Source organism: Mastigoproctus giganteus, chromosome 8 (assembly GCF_048544385.1).
Source record: "Mastigoproctus giganteus isolate SK-2022 chromosome 8, ASM4854438v1, whole genome shotgun sequence".
Lineage (NCBI taxonomy): Eukaryota > Metazoa > Arthropoda > Arachnida > Uropygi > Thelyphonidae > Mastigoproctus > Mastigoproctus giganteus.
In genome coordinates, this window is record NC_143582.1 from 53,743,625 (window position 1) to 53,763,555 (window position 19,931).

Below are 19,931 nucleotides of genomic sequence, written 5' to 3' on the forward strand. Positions count from 1 at the left end.
ACCTGGCAACTCAGTTTGCCTTTCATGGTGCAATACTATAGGATCATAGGGGATATTTCAATATAGCAGATAAAATCAATTATGCTTTACTGTGACTAATATTTAACCACAGCAGCAAACATGACAAATCATTCTGCTGAAATACCATCCTAACTGTAATTCAGCAGTATCATATTGCATAAGGCAAAAGTAGTTAGTTTGAAGATTGAGAGACACATACAATGGCCATTTTATGTTTAAACAAAAGTTTTACTACCACACACTTCTCTTGGCTGTTCCCTTAAATAAAACTGAATATCCAGATTGAGGTTACTGCAAGTGATGGCAGAAAACTGAGCTACTGAAATGGATACTTTTTGGAAAAATTTTAATATTTTTAAATTAGCATACTAAATTTCATTTAATTAATAAGCAGTTTTAACTAACTGAATCACTTATAACATCTAACTACAGACTGAATAAGATACAACTTAATATTCATAGAGCCTTTGTTAAACATCAAATCTCATAATTGGTAACTTGTAATATAGTATTAGTAACTGGTGTTTTAAATTGTAGTAAATAAGTAGCTCGCAGGTCCTAATCATGTAAGTTGGCACATTTTTGTATTTAGCTAAGAATGTAGAAAGTCAGCAGCAATATTTAGAAACATGGAGTGGCAAAATCAGGGAATAGCAATGCATTGTTAGACTCTTATTTCTTACTTTATGAGTAAAAAAACAAGCACAGCAAAGCAAAAAAGCTCGAAGTAAAAAACAGTAAAACAGCTGGTTTTCGTGCAAAACACAGCTAACCAGCTGGATTAGCTTTCATATGCAGCCAAATCAAAGTCAACAGCCCCTACCATCTTTTTGCTGAGATGTCTGTAGTTGAATCCGATACAGCCAAAAGGGATCTGTGTGCTTTGTGTAGAGAGTATGAAGAGATTAAGCACAATTCAGCATTGTTGTGGGCTCAAGGGAAAGAGCCAATACTAATGAAGAAATTAAAAAGAATTGTGTTTTTATGCAGAGAGTGTGAGGGCCTTAAGCAAAATTTGGCAGTCTAATAGGCTTCTGAGAGGGCTCAAGGGAAAGGGCCGATACCTTCAAAAAAATTAAAAAGAGGGGCCCATCGAGCACTCAGTCACTCAACACAATGCTGTAGAGCAGTGGTTTTCAACCAGTGTGCTGCAACAACATTCCAGGGGTGCCATGTAATTTGGGTTTAAGTTACTTAAACTTATTATTATTTTTTAATTTATATGTTTATTTCATTTAAAAAAAAAAAACGTGTACAGTATCTTTTTAATTTTGTGGTGATCTATAATTGATGTTTACTTAGTACCTCTATATAAAGAATAAAATTATATAATGTATATATATATAATTTGTATTATGAAATGTAATTTTTATAATTATATTATTATATAATCATGTTATTAAATATCATATAACATATAATATATTTTTTAATATTATATCGATTGAGAAAATCATATATATATTGAGAAAATTGAGTAGAGATGCTGCAAAATAAAATAAATTACTTAGGGGTGCCATTATTAAAAAAAGGTTGAAAACCACTGCTGTAGAGTGTACTCTTGCAACACACAACACAACAAGATCCTCCAAGACAGCATGAGCTGGTTCCACAGAAACTATTGAAGCTGGCTCTATTGTCAGGGAAATGGGAAATATACTGTGCAAAAATGATAGGTGGAATAGGACCAGAGTATATCTGCCATGGGCAAAAGCTGATGACACTGTACAGTGCTACTATCTTTTAAGAGCACAAAAGGTAATAATGTTGTACACAGTGATACTAATAATATTAAGAATAGAAGATCTCAGGATTTTCTTAGCAAGTAATGTAACAGTGAAAAAAGTTGCAGGTTAGGATTAAATCTGAAAGTGTCTGCAATTCTTTCCAGACATGATAGAAGGGATACATGATGATTGTTTTGTCAATCAATTTGGCATCAGAGAGACTGTGCAAGACTCAGGGGTAGAATTTTTCTCACTGTGGTCTGTGCTTGTTAACAGGAAAGAGATTATTGTTACAGTGATTGGAGACACTCAAAACCAGTTGCACATATATTCTTGCATGTATACTATGCTAAAGAGCATGGTCAACAAATTTGATGAATTCCATGTATTAGTTGTCACCAAATGCAGACATTACAGTAATACCCTGAAGTTACACAATAGGTGGGTCCGACGAAAATTGCTTAAGTCGAATTCACGTAAGTCGGGGTACAACTTTGCATATAAATACATATAAATTTTGTTTAATTGGGACCAAGGACTAACAAAAACTCTAGTTTAAAAGAAAAATATTTAATAAAATTGCAGTTATTTATACACATTAATACAAATTATGTATTAAAAAAATAAATGAGTTACATAAAAAAGTTATTTCGACGTCGATGGCTTCATAAAATCTAACAAATTTGTCTGACAACACAGCACCTTCTTTTTTTCACGCAGAATTTCTTCGTAGCAAGCTAATAATTTTTTATTCCTTGCTTTGTAGCTATAACACGTTCTTCGTTGGAGTCTAAGTTTTCTAAAATTTTTAAATCCTTTTCAATTGAGCTGAGACCTTCTGTCAAGCTTGCAATTCTCATGTACTTTTCTGGTGGAATTGGGTCTGAAGTGTCGGATAATTCAGTGACATTTTGCTCACACATCTCTATGAGCTCATTCATTGTCAGCTCCTCACTATGTGAATCCAACAGCTCGTTGATATCATCACCATTGACTTTCAAATCTAATTGCCTAGCAAAATGGACAAGGTTTCTTCCAGACACCATTCAATGTTTTTTTGTGAAATTCATCCCAAGATTCTTCAATGATTCTTACAGAATCTAAAATATTGAACTGTTTCCAAAAGTCTTTAACAAATATCTCGCTATTTTGTCTCATAGCTTCATTCAGACGTGCAAACGAACGCCTCGTGTAGTAGGCCTTGAATGTTTTAATGACTCCCTGGTCCATCGGTTGAAGCAAGCTGGTTGTGTTTGGAGGCAAAAACACAACTTTCACACATCGGTCGAAATTAATTAGGATGGCAGGAGGGTGACTGGGTGCATTGTTAATAAGAAGGATCAATTTAAATGGAATCTGTTTAGACTTGCAATAACGTTCGACTTCGGGTATGAAGTGGTGACCAAACCAGTCCTCAAAAACGGAAGCTGTCACCCAAGCTTTATGATTTGACTTCCAAATCACTGGTAAGCTAATTTTAGATATATTTTTTAAAACTCTTGGGTTTTCGAAGCAATAAATTAAGAGCGGTTTTAACTTGCAGTCACCAGCTGCATTCCCGCCGGTCATTGTTGTCAATCGGTCTTTGGAAACCTCAAAGCCTGGAAAGTTTTTTTATTTGTGAAAACGATGTAATTTCCAACAAAAGTTGATCACGAATTCGAACGCACACATATAAATATGACAGTTGGAATGCAAATTCTTGTATATGTGCGCAGCTCATGTGGCAGCAAAGTTGAATTTTGTTCATCTTTCGCTCTCACTCTCCACCTTCACACCGTATATCGATAGCGTATGAAAAACGACCTTGAAGATAGTGGGAGGCAGTGTTGCCAAATGAAAAAAATCAAGAACCGCATAACTCTGAGTTTGCGTAAGTCAGTGTATTACTGTATAGCGATATCAGAGAAATGGTGTCAATCAAATCAGATCAGACATAATGGATTCAGAATTTGAATATAGGGAATATAATGTGTACAGAAAAGACAGGGGCAGAAGTTATGCTGTTAATTAAGCACACAGGATCTAAGGCAGTGCACCCAGCTGACAGGTGATCAGGTTGTTGTTGAGAATAGGAGTTTGTTATAAGCCTACTGACTGTGATGAGTGGGGGGGTATCAAAAAGTTTTACCTGACCTAAATAAAAAATGAGACCGTCAGACTTCTTGTTTCGAGAAATGAAGAAACCATTGCATGGATGCCGCTTTGATTCATCTCACGAAGTCATCAATGAAGTGGAATCGTGGTTACAGGCAAAGAGTGCAGACTTCTATGATCAAGGCATTAAACAACTGGTCCATAGATGGGAGAAATGTGTTACTATACATGGAGAGTACATAGAAAAGAATCAAAGTTCCTGCGACGTTTCACCTTTCTAAGGCTATTATTTCTAGGCAAGCGTATGAACATTCTGATATCCGCCTCATACAAACAGCTATACAGACAAAGAGTGGACCAGTAAATCAAAATGTCTTATATTGAGATTTTAACCATCCAGATATTGACTGAAACTTGTGGGTTTGCTACTCGCACAGTATCAAGACCTTTTTTGGATTTACTGGATGACTGTTTACTATATCAGCTTCTTAGAGAGGCAACGAGAGAAAGCAATACTCTTGATCTAATTTTCAATATGACTCTTCGTGCAATAAAAATCTGCAGATAAAGGAACCAGTAGGTGGCAGCAATCACAGTACATTAATGCGTGATCTATGATCTGATAACCCTAGTGGCAGAGAAGAAAAATAAATGGAATGCTTATAAATTTTCAGGGATACACATGACTACAGAAATATAAACTAGTCTGCATTGAAGTCGCAAAGTGGATGAGGACGACTAAGGCAGATTTAAAGAAGTCTCAACAAAAGAACGCAAATAAAAGTAGAAAAGACATAGCAGTTAATGAGCTTGTTCAGCTACTAATTATTTTAATATATTATGCATCTGGTTATCTAAATTGCAAGGCCAGACCATGCAATTTAGATAACCAGGTTTTACCCTTGTATTAAATTAGGCGAGTTAAAATTGAGAATTATATTATCAGAGTGTACAGGTAATCCAACTCATCTAGTGACACTTTTTTTTTTTTTTTTTTTGGCTAATATTTCTTCCTTTCTGTTCATCATCTGAGACAACATCAGTTTTACTCTGCAGGTACTCCTTCAAAAACTGATAATTTAAGTTGTTCTGAGTGATGGTGATTTAACACTTCCACATGTAGGTATCTTTATTCAAGTCTACATAGCATTTTGGGAGAGCCAGCAACACCTAATATTTTTTGGTTAAGCAAAGGTTAATAACTCAGGAATGATAAACTGTGTGAATTTTCTGCCACTTATTCAGAACTGCATGCAGCAATGTAAGCAGAAAAATATAAAAATGGGAGTACACTTACAACATAACTTTTGAAGCTACAATGACTGGTGCTCACACTAAGCAAATCATTAGTTTTTCCTAGAGTGAGCACTAGAAATTTGCTTGCTCATTATATTACGTAATACTAAGCAGAACAGTCTCTCCAACCTGCTGCTAAACGTCTTTATCTTCAACTAGATTTTTCAAGATACTTTTTATACACTGTCATCCACTGTTTCAAGATCAATAATTTCAGATTTCTTTTAATTATGCCAATGTCTTTCATTTTTGTCTCAGAAGAATCCAAATATCTTCATTTAATAGAACCCTTAATCAGTCCTTTTGGAGTTATCCCAAGGTTACTATAAACAATTAGAGGGAATTGTTTTGTGTATATATATATATATATATATTTATATATATATATATATATTTTTTTTTCTTTGGCTGATGCTGCATAAGCTCATACACTTTTTGCATCACATGCCACTACTACTACTACTTCTTAAGAAAGCTATCTGCAGTCTCTGGAACACATCACAAACTGCCTTCTCAGTAGAAATAAGTTTGCTTAAAAAATAAGGATTACGCATACTGAAATTTAACCTTCAGAAGTGGAATAAATATCATGTAGTAGTTGAAGAAGCATGTGACAAAAAAGCAAGCATATGAGCTTATGAAGCATCAGCACAAAAAAAAAAAAACAATTTCACACATCCATACCCTCTAAACATTTGTCCACTGGCTCCTTGAATTTATTTCAGCTATCAACTTGGACGACAACAACAACAACAGATGTAAGTTTGTTCCAGCAATGAACTACCCACTGGATAAAGGCAATTTTCCACACATCTATTCTACAACTTTCTTTCCTCAATTTGAATTTATGCCCCCCCCCAGGTTCGTAATCTAAACAAGCGGAAGAATCCCATTAAAATTCAGCATGCTCAACCCATTCAAGGCCTTATGTACCTCAATCAGATCACCTCACAGGCATGTAGTCTCTAACTGCTGAAATTTGCAGAACTTAAGCCTTTCTTAGTAAGAGAACTCGTTTGTCCCCCTCACCAATCTTGTTGCTCTTCTCTGTACAAGCTCAAGCAACTCTAGATCCTTCCTAAAATGAGGCTTCCAGACCTGTACACAGTACTCAAGGCATGGCCTGACCATTGGCATATACAAAGGGATAATTACCACCTTTTGCCTACTAGCAAAATTCCTGTACATCATTGACAATACTCCATGACCTGCTCTGGCAGTCTGTCTGCACTGCCCAGAAATTTCTTATCTTACTGCACAATTACTCCCAGATCTCTTTCATGTTCTACCACCTTGAGTCTAGTACCACCACACAGTTGGTAAGTTTCTCTGGGGTTACTTCTACCCATATGCAGTACTTTGCATTTGTCAAGGTTAAACTTCAGTTGCCACTTCTCACTCCATCTGCCCAACTTTTCTAGGTCCTGTTGCAGTAGCACACTGCCATTATTGTGATTAACAACCCTGCCAACATTTGTATCATCTGCAAACTTCCACATTAAGCCTGATATACCCTCATCAATATCATTGATAAATACACAAAACAACAGTGGACGAAAACTGGGGGGCTCCACTAATAGCATTAGTCCATGAAGAGCAGCGTCTATTGATTAACACTCTCTGTTGTCTCCCACTCAACCACCAATTATCCATTGTAGCAACTTGCCCTTAATATCATACTGTTCCAATTTGTATAGTAGTCTTCCATGTGCAACAGTATCGAAGCTTTCCTGAAATCCAAATATATGAATTCAAAATTATTTTTTGCTTCCAGTTCCTTTGTGACCAACATCATAGTATTCAATCAAATTGGTCAGACAAGACTTCCCCTTAACAAACCCATGCTGTATCTGAATCTAGTGACTCCATTATTTTCACTGGAACAGAAGCCGAACTTACAAGTCTGTAATTACTCATGTCCCCTTTTGATCCACCTTTGTGAATTGGAGATACATTTGCACATCTCCAGTCCACAGAGACTTCCTCTGAGTCCAAGGATGCTCTCATAATTATGGCTAAGGGTTTGCTTACTTCCTTTAATATAACTGGATAGAGCCCATCCACCCCAGGTATTTTTTCCCTGTTTAATTTCAACAATTTCTCCTCCACTTTGCTCTCAGTTATTACAACTTCATTAAGCTCCTTGTTAGAGCTTAACAAGCTTCTGTCATTCACTTCCATAAAGAATTCCTCATGTGTGAATGTAGATACAAAATATCTGAGTAAATCATCAATGGTCAAACATCGATATCAAGTGGACCAATCTGATTCACCCACTCCCTTCTTGAGTTTATATAAGTAAAGAAGCCCTTTTTGTGTTTCTTAGCATCCGTTACCAAAGATTTCTTGTAATCTGCATTCACTTGCCTAATCTCCTTTGTGACTTGATTACAGAGTAGCCTGATAATTTATATGCATCCCATGCATTTTTCTTCTCTGCCACGAGTTCTAATCTGACACCCATTTAGGCCTAAAACTTGAACAGTATTTCTTAATTGGTATGAAAAGCCTGTAGCTTCCAGGATTAATTCCTTGAATGCTTCCCATTTAGAATTTGCTGTTGGTAACATCATCAGTTGGTCCCACTGTACAGAATTTAAAAACTGTCTGAGACCACTGTAGTCACTTTTATGAAAGCAAAAACCCTTCTCTTTACCCCGATGGTAATTATATCTTTAAGTAAATCCCACATCAGTACACTGTGATCACTGCCACCTAGTAGTTCCTTTATCTGCAAATTCACTTCACATTACTTCACTAATCTATATATTCTGTCTAACAAAAATTTCCTCAAACCATACTTTGACAGATGTTTTGACTTGAGCATAAAACAATGTCCTTTTAAAGCATTGAACAGCTCAAAAATGAAGCTCATTTTGAACAGCTCAAAAATGAAGGTCACAGACTTACAAATCTGGGCTTTACGGTGTCTAAATAGTTACAAGCACATCTTGCAAAAGATGTGCTTGTAGTGGGCATGCATCATTCTGAAGCAATATATTAGGGTTCACACCCCACCAACTGTAAAAAAGGCAACTGATCATTCGCACTGATCTCATTCCACAAGAGATAACCAGCACTGTGTTAGTAGAGTGTAAATGTACAAACCTTAATGTGCATGGAAAAGTGGTGTCTGTAAAATGTCACAGAACATTATATAGATACCACTTATGACATGGAAAATTATTGCTCTTTCTTTTTTTATAGTCTACATAAAGCTATAATTCTTATAAAATTAAACAGCTATACTGAGTAATAAACAAATTTAAAACCAAACATTTCGACAGCCCTGTAATCACTGATTAAGAATTCACTATTACAAATGCACTATTAAATTCATACAATATAAAAGACATACGTGTGTGTGTGGGGGGGGGGGGGAAGAGTTGTACGTTAATTTCTTAAGATGTTTTAGCTTACTCTACATACAATGCAATCACTTAGTGCCATTACCAGGCACTAAGTGATTACTCACAGAAAATTACTTAAGACCATACTTTGTTAGGTACTTAATCATTTGCAGCCGACCCTTAGATGAAACTTGCAATATAAAAATTAGTATCTCTTTAGCCAAATATATATGCACAGACACGATTTATTGCATGAATAATTATTTTTTCATATGCATATTATTAATACATTTAAAACCTGCACATTCTACAAAAATATGCTTTCATAATAATCAGATATGCATAACTGACACAGAAGTAATGATAAATTTAAATACTATGCAATTAAGAATTTACTTTCAATGCGCTAATAAAATTTTCTAAGTATAACAGACATGTGCAGGTATCTGTCCTTTTGTGTATTTGGATATTAGAGCTCGAAAAGGAATTAGAAAATGTGAATTGGAATATCATCGGCTTGCCTGAAACAACAAGAAGGAATGAATCACTTAGAAGTTTATCAAGTGGAAATTTGCTGTACACCAATGGAAACAGTGAAAGGTGGAGTTGGCTTTCTGGTCCATAAAGATATAAAAAAACAACATTTTGGAATTCAAAGTACATCACCAAGGGTATCAAAACTACTACTCAGGATTTCTAAGAGGTACGAGCTAAATGTTATAATGCTTTATGCACCAACGTCAAGCCATGATGATGATGATGAAGAGATTGAAGAAATGTATCTTCAGAAATTGAGTCTTCTAGAAGAGCAGAAAACCCACTACACTATCATTATGAGGGACTTCAATGCTACGACTGGAAAGAGACAAAAGAGTGCAGAAAGGGGAACTATAGGAAATTTTGGAATTGGTGAAAGAAGTGAAAGATTTGTTTGTTATTTGGATTTTAGGAGCATTAGCAACTAAGGCCATATTGCTCCGGGGATATGCGGTGGTCATTTTCCTGACTTTTCCGCATTCTCCATATTTGGTGGCCACAGGCTTGACCCCGGTCTAATCAAGATGCGTGTGCTACGCACTGCTGCTCCTGCCCACCTGGCTATAGAGGTGCCAAAAGAGGTGAAAGACTTGTGGAATTTACAGAATCTCGAGGATTGTTAGTAAAGAACACTTTTTTCAAGAAAATGGGTGAACAGAAAGTGGACATGGAAGAGCCTAAATGGATTAACAACGAATGAAATCGACTTCATCCTCATTAACAGAAGATATATTTTGAATAATGTTACCATCCTGAACAAGGTGAATGTTGGAAGTGATCACAGAATGGTAAGATGCACACTTGATATTGATGTAAGAAAAGAAAGGAAAAAAACTGACTTGAGTAAATAATACAAAGGTCTTTGAGATAACAGAAGAGGAGAAAAAGCAGTATGTACTGGAACTTAAGAACAAGTTTGAGCTTCTCCAGACTGCTCAGGACCAAGATATTGACGAGGAATATTACAACTTTCTGAGGGATGCCTCCGTAGCCAGGTGGGCAGGAGCAGCAGTGCATAGATGAAGTTACTGTAGAGTTGTTAAAATGGGAGGAAGAGACATGACACAAAAACTGGCAAGACTCATCACAAAATGCATTAGTAAAGGTATGAGGTCTAAGGAATGGAATAATACAATCATAGTTTTGCTGCAAAAGAAAGGAGATAAATCAGAAACTGAAACTTATAGACCAATCAGCTTGTTATCGCACATTTACAAGTTGTTCACAAGGGTCATTACATAGATTAGAAAGAATACTTGATGAGAATCAACCGAAAGAGGAACCTGGCTTTAGGACAGGATTGTCAACCATCGATCACCTTCACGTAATATCACAGCTAATGGAGAAAGCAAATGAAACACCATTATGCCTGGCATTTATGAATTATGAAAAGGCAGTTGACTCCATACAGCATAAGCCAATGTTTCGGGAACTGGAAAGACAAAGGCATAGATACCCCATATACAGGGTGTCTCTAAAATATTGGTACAAATGTTTAGGGGAGGTAGGTAACATCTAAAAGAATGTGAATCGCATAGGAACCCATAACCGGAAACGTCACAGGGAAGTAGTAGCAGAGGCATAAGAAGCAGAAATGACACATTAGTGGCAAACATTTATTTGACATAATATTAACAATGGAGTACGAGATAGATGATTACAACAGATGCTTCAAGGTTCCACCACGAGATGCGGTGCATGCACGACACTGACACACCTGGAGTTTCTTTGACAGTAGCAGCAGCGCAGACGAATCTCGCCACGAGATCTATTCCGTCTCCACAGGCGATTCATACATGATAGATTTGAGTGCCCCCCACAGAAAGAAATCAAGGCTCGATAAATCAGGTGAGCGTGGGGGCCAGGCAAACTGGTCCACCATGGCCAATCCACTGATGCCCAAAACGCCTGTTCAAATGGTTACGAACACACCTTCCATAATGGGCAGGCGTCCCATCATGTTGAAACCAAATGTTGCGTCTCACATTTGCTGGAACATCGTCAAGTAACCCTTGTAGAACTTGTTCAAGAAAGATCCGATAATTAGTGAAGTTCATGCGGGATGGTAACAGGTATGGGCCGACTAAGCAGTCACCGACCATACCTGCCCACACATTATTGCGAAGCAATGTTATGCCACATGGGGGCACACACCGTGTGGGTTGCCGAGAGCCCTCACATGAGCATTGTACTGATTGAATAATCCTTCCCGAGTGAAATAAGCCTCATCTGTGAACAAAACATAGGCTGGAAAATTCAAGTCTTGAACACTTTCTTGGAGAAACCACTGTGCAAAAGCCACACGTGCAGGATGGTCTTGGGGAAGCAGTAACTGAACCCTTTGGAGGTGAAAGGGGTGCAAGGAATTGTCGTGCCAAACACGCTGTAAACTGCAACGAGACACTCCTAAGCAGAGGCAACGGCACATGTGCTAGTAGTAGGATTATTCTGGACGGCATTCAACACACTTTCTTCCATGGCGGGAGTTTGTGTCGAACGTGGTCTGCCAGCACTACTCCTCTTACCTCTAAATGACCAATAATCGCACAAATTTTGACGCACATGCGCAAAAAAATGGTTGTTCGATACATGTCTGTCTGGGAAGCGTTCTCCATAAAATTCGTTGAGCAGCTTGTCCGTTGCCCTCTGCTAATCCATGGCAGTGAGCTAGATGATTTTCTAATAACTGAGAGGAAAGTGGAGGAGAAATTGTTGAGGATAAACATAAAAAAGGCACCCGGGGTGGATGGGATCTATCCAGTTATATTAAAGGAGGCAGCAAAGGAAGTAAGCAAACCCCTAGCCATAATTATGAGAGCTTCTTTGGACTCAGGGGAGGTACCCATGGACTGGAGATGTGCAAATGTAACCCCAATTCACAAAGGAGGATCAAAGGCTGACACAAGTAATTATAGACCTGTTAGTTTAACTTCGGTTCCAGGAAAATTAATGGAGGCACTGGTTAAAGAAGCACTGCAGGATCATCTGGACAAGAATTCAGTTATAGCTCAGACACAGCATGGTTTTGTTAAGGGCAGGTCTTGTCTGACCAATTTGATTGGATACTACGATGTAGTCACAAAAGAACTGGATGCAGGGAATAACTTTGATATTATATATTTGGATCTTAGAAAGGCTTTTGATACTGTTGCATGGGAAGACTGCTACACAAATTGGAGAAGTGTGGCATTGGAGGCAAATTGCTGCTATGGATAAAGGGATGGTTGAGTGGCAGAAGACAGAGAGTGGTAATCAATGGACACTGCTCAACGTGGACTAATGTTATTAGTGGAGTTCCTCAGGGTTCAGTGTTGGGTCCATTGTTGTTTTCTGTATTTATAAATGACGTTGATGATGGTGTATCAGGCTTAATGTCCAAGTTTGCAGACGATACCAAGGTTGGCAGGGTTGTTAAGGACACTACTGATACTATGCTGCTGCAACAGGACCTGGAAAGGTTGAGCAGATGGGCTGAGAGGTGGCAAATGAAGTTTAACATTGACAAATGTAAAGTACTACATATGGGAAACAGTAACCCCAGATCAACGTATCAACTCTGTGGTACTACGCTGACAGTGGTAGAGAATGAAAAGGACCTGGGGGTAATTGTGCAGGCAGATATGAAGTTCTCTGAGCAGTGCAGACGAGCTGCAAGAGTAGCTCATGGTGTCTTGTCAATGATATACAGGAATTTTTCTAGCAGGGACAGGGATGTGATTATTCCCTTGTATAAGGCATTGGTCAGGCCACACCTTGAGTACTGTATACAGGTCTAGAGGCCTCATTTCAAGAAGGATGTAGAGCTGCTGGAACGAGTACAGAGAAGGGCAACAAGATTAGTGAATGGAACAAAGGGTTGCTCTTACGAAGAAAGGCTTAAGTTTTGCAAATTACAGAGCCTGGAGACTAGGCATTGGCGAGGTGATCTGATAGAGGTGTATAAGGCTTTGAATGGCTTGATCATGCTCAGTGCCGATGGGATTCTTCCTCTTGCTCAGAATAATCAACTGAGAGGGCATAAATTCAAATTGAGGAAGGACAGATGTCAGATAGATGTGCGGAAATTTGCCTTTAGCCAGCGGGCAGTTGGTTTGTGGAATAGACTCCCATCGCTTGTTGTTGAAGTTGATAGCCTAAACAAATTTAAGGCTCAGCTGGACAGGTATTTCGAACGAACGGAGGGGTGAAATGGGAGTAGTGGTTTTTTTTTTTTTTTTTTTTTTTTTGGCTGATGCTGAATAAGCTTGCTTTCTTGCATCATATGCCTCTACTAATGCTAATCCATACACTAGGTGCACGTCTGCCAGCTCACAGTTCGTATATCGGCGCATGCTCTTCGTGCTGCAACTACTGCTTGAATGAGTAAACCAGAAATTTTTCCTCTCGCGAACTGATGAACAGCGCCGTTTACCGACTTACGATGCTGTTTCTGGTTATGGGTTCCTATGCGATTCACATTCCTTTAGATGTTACCTACCTTCCCTAAACGTTTGTACCAATATTTTTGGGACACCATGTATCATGATTTGGAAGAAAATATATGAGAACGCTACCTCCTTTATTAGACTACACAAAGACAGTAGCAAATTTAAGATCGAGAAAGGAGTTTGACAAGGAGACAATAAGTTGTTTACAGCTGCCCTTGAGGAAGCTTTCAGAAGATTAGACTGGTCATAGAACGGAGTCAATGTGAATTGAGAGTACCTAAACAATTTACAATTATCAGATGACATTGTGGTCATAAGCCATGATCACAAAGAATTAGAGGAAAATCTTAGTCAGTCATGCAGAGTTAGTAAGGATTTTAGACTAAAGATGAATATGACTAAAACAAAAGTAATGATGAACAAGTATGCCACAGAAAGGGATATAATGATTGAAGGAGTAGTAATTGAAAAGGTGGAGTCATATCTTGGACAAGTCTTTGGCTGTGATAATGATAAATGGCTGGAAGGCAAGAGAAGAATAAATTTTGGATGGATTGCATTCAGGAAATATAGTCACATACTGAGGAGCAATATCCCAGTTTGTCTGAAACGTAAAATAATGAACCAATGTATACTCCCCACCATGACTTATAGAAGTGAAAATTGGGCACTCACCAAAAGAATGGAAGAGAAGCTGAGAACGACACAGCAAAGAATGGAACGAATTATATTTGGAATCAGACTGTTAGATAAGAAGAGAAACACATGGATTAGGCAGCAAACTCATCTAAAGGACATTCTTATCAAAACTAAAGAACTAAAATGGTCTTGGGCAGGACACTTAGCTCGAAGACATAACAGATGGACTAAGAAAATAACAGAATGGTACCCAAGAGGAAATAGAAGAAAACCTGGACTACAACGATGGAGACGGACAGATGAAATTCATGAGTTTGTGGGTAGTAAATGGGTGGCCATTGCACAAAACAGAAGAAACTGGAAAGTTGCTGGAGAGGCCTTCATCCTGCAGTGGATTAAAAATGGCCAATGATGATGATGATGATATATTTTTAATGAATGACCCTGAAGAGCACATAGATATATATGTATGTATGTATGTTTTTCAGTTATTTCAAATCATGTGTTTAAAAGTCATTCTTTTCAGCCATGGTCAGTCTGATTTTGGCTTAAAAAAAAAAAAAAATGTCTGGAATTCAGACCCAAAAGTTAATAAAAATGGAATCAAACATTACAAAATAGATATAGAAGGCAGTAATACATCAAAAAAGGAAGAGCAACAAGTTTCTTTTATAAATTTTTTTATAAAATTTTCTACGATTTCTATGAATTTTTAAAATTGACAATAACTTCATCCTCATGCTGGTTCAAAATACAAACAAATTATTATTTAAAAACACTACATATAAGTTTTAATTTTTACAAATTTTAAAAATGATAAAAAACACTCCACAGAGCCTGTGAATGGCAAAAATCTCATCTCCTCAGGAGCATTTTCAAGAAACTGGCTGAAGACAAGGTTAAATATTTCATTTGCTCTAGACTGTTTTTCATTATTAAAGACACTTACCTTCTTTAAAGATCAGCTTTCCAGTATTATCTGCAAAATAGCTTCCTATATATTCTTGTAGGTCAGTATGTTCATGGTTATTCACACGGACGCAATAATTTCCTGATGCTCTTGCCAGCCACTGAATTAAACTAGTTTTTCCTACTGATGTTTCTCCTTGCAACAAAACAGGATGCTTTCTATGTATCAAAGAAATAAACATTCTTAATGTTATTATTAGAATCCAATAATCTTTATTTTTTTCTACTTTCAAAAATGGAAAACCCAAGCATACTAATCACTGTGTCTGTGTGTGTGTGTGAGTGCGTGTGCAAATACAAGCCCTCTAAATAACACAAATTGGCAAATTATTTTATTTATTATTATTATTATTTTTTTTGGTATGTATAAAATATGGTACTTTTGACTAGAACTACTAAACTGATCATGAAAATTATGAGCAAAGAGATTTGGCACATATGAACATATATTTACATTTATTATGCAATTTTAAAAAACAACAACTTTTTATTCCCAAAACATAATATCCTTACATTACAGATATTAAAGCAAAAAATAAAAAAATAAATAAATAAAAAAGTGGCTAAAATGTCAACAAGCAAAAATTTTTCCTCTGATGTACAGTATTATCTGTTTGAGAAATCGGGTAACAGTCACTTATAATGGCTGGATCCCAGGATATATGTGTATACTTGGAGCATACCCTCCTTGATGGTATTATGCAAGTATACATATATCCTGGTGGAGCCTTTTAACTTTAAACAGAACCCAAATTAAAGAGGTAAAAATACAAATGTAAATGTAAAAAAGACATTTAAGACACATCTGAACATACATTTTTACTGTTATGCAACAGTTTTCCACTTATATCTTACAGTTTCAGTGTTTGTATATTCTTTTATTACCTAAAAACTCACAAAAAGGATTTAAAAGACTGACATGTAACTAACTGAATGGACTACCATTTGTTCAAAACTGCTTATTATGCAACAGTTTTCTAATCTGAAATCCAATTAAGATACTTTGAGGTTCAAATCGTTTCATTTTTAAAATGCAAAATGAAGTGAAAAATAATTAAAATGAAGAACTACGAACTCTGGATTCACTATTTGTCTATGTGACATTATTTATTCTAGGAATGAACTCTTATCACATCAGCCAATTTTTCTCAACATAGCACTGTACTGCTACTCAACTAAATCACAAGCAGAAGAAACAATAACACTTGGTAAATATACACTGCAATACAAGTAAAACCGGCCGACCGGGCTAGCCGAGTGGGTAAAGTACCTACCCGGCAACCCAAAGGTCGCGGGTTCGATTCCCGCCTCGGGCTTGGATCAAAGTACTGCAAAAACCTTGGGAGGTGCAATATGGCCACAGAAGCCGATGCGCCAATAACTACCAAATCAAAAAAAAATCAAAAAAAAAACAAAACAAGTAAAACCACTAAAAAATTTAAAACCACCTGGGGTGGGAGAGATCTAGCTAATTATTTTAAGGAAGGCAATGAAATAGGTAAACAAACTCACATTCATTATAAGATCATCTTTGGATTCAGGAGAGGTTCCCGTGGACTGGTGATGTAAAAATGTACCCACAATTATAAAAGGGGATCAAAAGATGACACGAGTAATTACAGACCTGTTTGGCTTAACTTTGGTTCCAGTGAAAATAATGGAGGCTCCGGTTAAAGAAGTAATGCAGGACCATCTAGACAAAAATGCAATTATATTGCAGTCATGCCATGCATTTGTAAAGGGATTATCATGTCTGGCCAATCTGACTGGATACTATGATGCAATAACAAAGGAACTGGATGCAAAAAATAATTTTGATAACATATACATGGAAAGCTTTTGATACTGCTGAACAAACAGGGGCATGTGACATTAAGGACAAGGTGCTGCTATAAATAAGGGGATGATTGAGTGGAAGAAGACAGAATGTCATTCTTCATTTTGTCATTCAATGTCGGAAGACACATCAGTTTGAGTTGGAACAGATTTCAAATATGGACAAAGTTCTCCTTCAATTTGATGTCCCAAGTAACAGAATTGTTGATAAGAAGGGGGTGAAAACTGTAACTGTGAAGACAAGTGGACATGAAAAGAGCCATTATACAGTTGTTCTAGCTTGTTGTGCCGACGGAACCAAGCTGCCTCCTATGCTGATTTTCAAACGCAAAACAATGCCAAAAGAAGACATTCCTCGAGGAGTGATTGTCCACGTTCATGACAAGGTTTGGATGGGACAAAGATCTGGTTTGAGAAAGTTTGGAGCAGGAGACCAGGTGGGCTCTTACGCAAACCTGCCCTATTGGTGCTTGATCAGTTCAGGGCACACATAACTAAAAATGCAAAGAAGATTGCTGCAGAGCAAAAAACAAAACTTGCCTTCATACCTTTACATTCCAGCTCCAACCACTTGATGTCAGCATTAACGAACCCTTCAAAGCTGACATAAGAGATGGATGAAGTCTTCTGGGGACAATTTGACACTAGCAGGAAGAGTGAAGAAACCAACTATAGGAGAAGTTTGTACCTGGGTGAAAAGATCCTGGGATAATATCAAGCTTGAGATCGTTGTCAAGTCATTTAAGAAGTGTGACATTTCAAATGCCATAGATGGAACTGAGGACGAGGCAATATATGAAGACAGTGATTCGTTATCAGACACAGATGAGGACAAGCTAATGGATGGGAGTTTTGATAGTGATGAATTGTATGAATTTTATGATGAATAAAACTTGAGTTCAATAACTTTATGTAATACATTTTTTTTCAAATTTCGGGTCCCAAAATTAAGGTGCGTCTTATACAATGGGAAATACGGTATTATCTAGGCATATATCAAGGGAATTCTGCAGATCCTAAAACGTAGACAATTTTTTATTTTTAGCTACAGAAATTATTATACCATTAGGCAGCAAATTATATTCTAGCATCCAGAAGTTCTGCCTGTTGCTTTCACAGATTTTAATCACTTATTAGGCCATTAAACCCACTTCGTTAAAAAAATACAATTCTTTACTACCCTGTGGATTGCAATTTGGATCTTCCACTGCGTTTCCTTCATCAGGAATGGTGAGTTTTTTCCAATCATTGATGGTATGGGAATAAGAAGCCTTTCATATCACGCTGGTTTAGTTTCATTGCAGAAGCAATATTTGCATGTCTTATTTAATTTTTTATGCTTTTCAAAAAAAAAAGAAAATCTGGAGTTGTGTAAAACAGAAACAGCAGCCTTCAGCACAGCTAGCTGGTTTATATCATACCATGGAAACAACGAACTGTGTGTGTGTGTGTGTGTGTGTGTGTGTGTGTGTGTGTGTGTGTGTGTGTGTGTGTGTGTGTGTGTGTGTGTGCGTGCGTGTGCGTGCGTGCGTGCACGGACACACAACTGATATTAAATATAAATCAAAATTAATGCCAGTAGCATTGCAAAACAGTTGGGCAAAAAATAATAAATTAAACATAATAATTAATGAAGAGGGAGGGAGAAGAAAAGGTAAAACTAAAAATTGTAGAAGAAAATCTTAAAATAAATTTAGAAAATCCAATTAAAATAAATCAATTTTAAAATTTAGAGCCAATTACAAAAAAAATTTAGCGGCACCCCCCCCTCGTAAGGTGCCAATTCCGAATTACGTGAAATATCACAAATAGAGACTAAACTAACTGCAATAAAATAAAACCAAAATAACAAAAATAGACTGACCATTATGCCCCATATCAACAGAGGACCACAAGGCCAATAATGGTCAGGGAACCACTGCATTTCAATCGCTAGACAAATTGTCACAAAGGTTAACCGATCGAAGGATCCGACGCCACCCGATCCCACAATCGAACCACCAATGCAGAGGATTTGAGTAGCGGTGGTCTTTATGCAGCGAAAAATAAAAAAAATAGAACAGACAGACTAGCACTCGAGCGCAGAGCCACACCACTGACAATGTAAGCTTAACCAGCTTATATAAAAAAAAAAAAGTAAAGTGCAGCCATTATCAACCAGCTTATATAGACAAATAAATAAAATACTATAGATGGCGGTACAGGTGCAGCATAAGCACGTCAAACCCACTACTACCATTAATTTTTATTTATATTTAATATCAGTTATACATTGGTTACCACCGCTATTCTAATCCTCTGCATTGGCAGTTCAATTGGGAGATCGGGTGGCGTCTGATCCTTCGATCGGTTCGCCTTCGTGACGATTTGTCTAGCGATTGAAATGCAGCAATTCCTTGACCATTATTGGCCTTGTGGACCTCTGTTGATATGGGGCATAATGGTAAGTCTATTTTTGTTATTTTGGTTTTATTTTATTTTATAGTAGTTAGTTTATAGTCTCTATTTGTGATATTTCACGTAATTCGGAACTGGCACCTTACGAGAGGGGTGCCACTAAAAATTTTTATGTAACTGGCTCTAAATTTTAAAATTGATTTATTTTAATTGGATTTTCTAAATTTATTTGGAGATTTTCTGCTACAATTTTTAGTCTTATGTTTTCATCTCCCTCCCTGATCATTAATTATTGTTTAATTTATTATTTTTCGCTCAACAGTTTTGCCATGCTACTGGCATTAATTTTAATTTATATTTAATATCAGTTATACATTGGGCGTCATGTGGAGGAATGTTCATTTTGCTGCCTCTAATGATAGCTTTATATTTACTTTTTTTATTTTCTTAATTTTCGTATTATATTTTGTACCATTATTATTTTTTTTTATTTTTTAACTACTTCATTATGTTAATATATATATATATATACATATATACACACTGGTGTTCAAAGAAAGTGCACCACCACTTAAAATCGTAACTTTCGTCCGAATAACTTAAGTATATGGCAATATTTCTTAGACTGCATCAGA

The 19,931-nt window shown here is 36.8% G+C and overlaps 1 protein-coding gene across 1 annotated transcript in view; it reads right to left on the reverse strand.

Annotated features, from left to right (window-relative positions):
• Positions 1-19,931, reverse strand: part of LOC150081532 (midasin) — a 1,449,634-nt gene that overhangs the window by 1,092,309 nt on the left and 337,394 nt on the right. Inside the window, exon 23 of the mRNA XM_090380238.1 lies at positions 15,044-15,222. Coding sequence (XP_090236364.1) covers positions 15,044-15,222 — 179 coding nt within the window. The remainder of the gene's footprint in view (positions 1-15,043; positions 15,223-19,931) is intronic.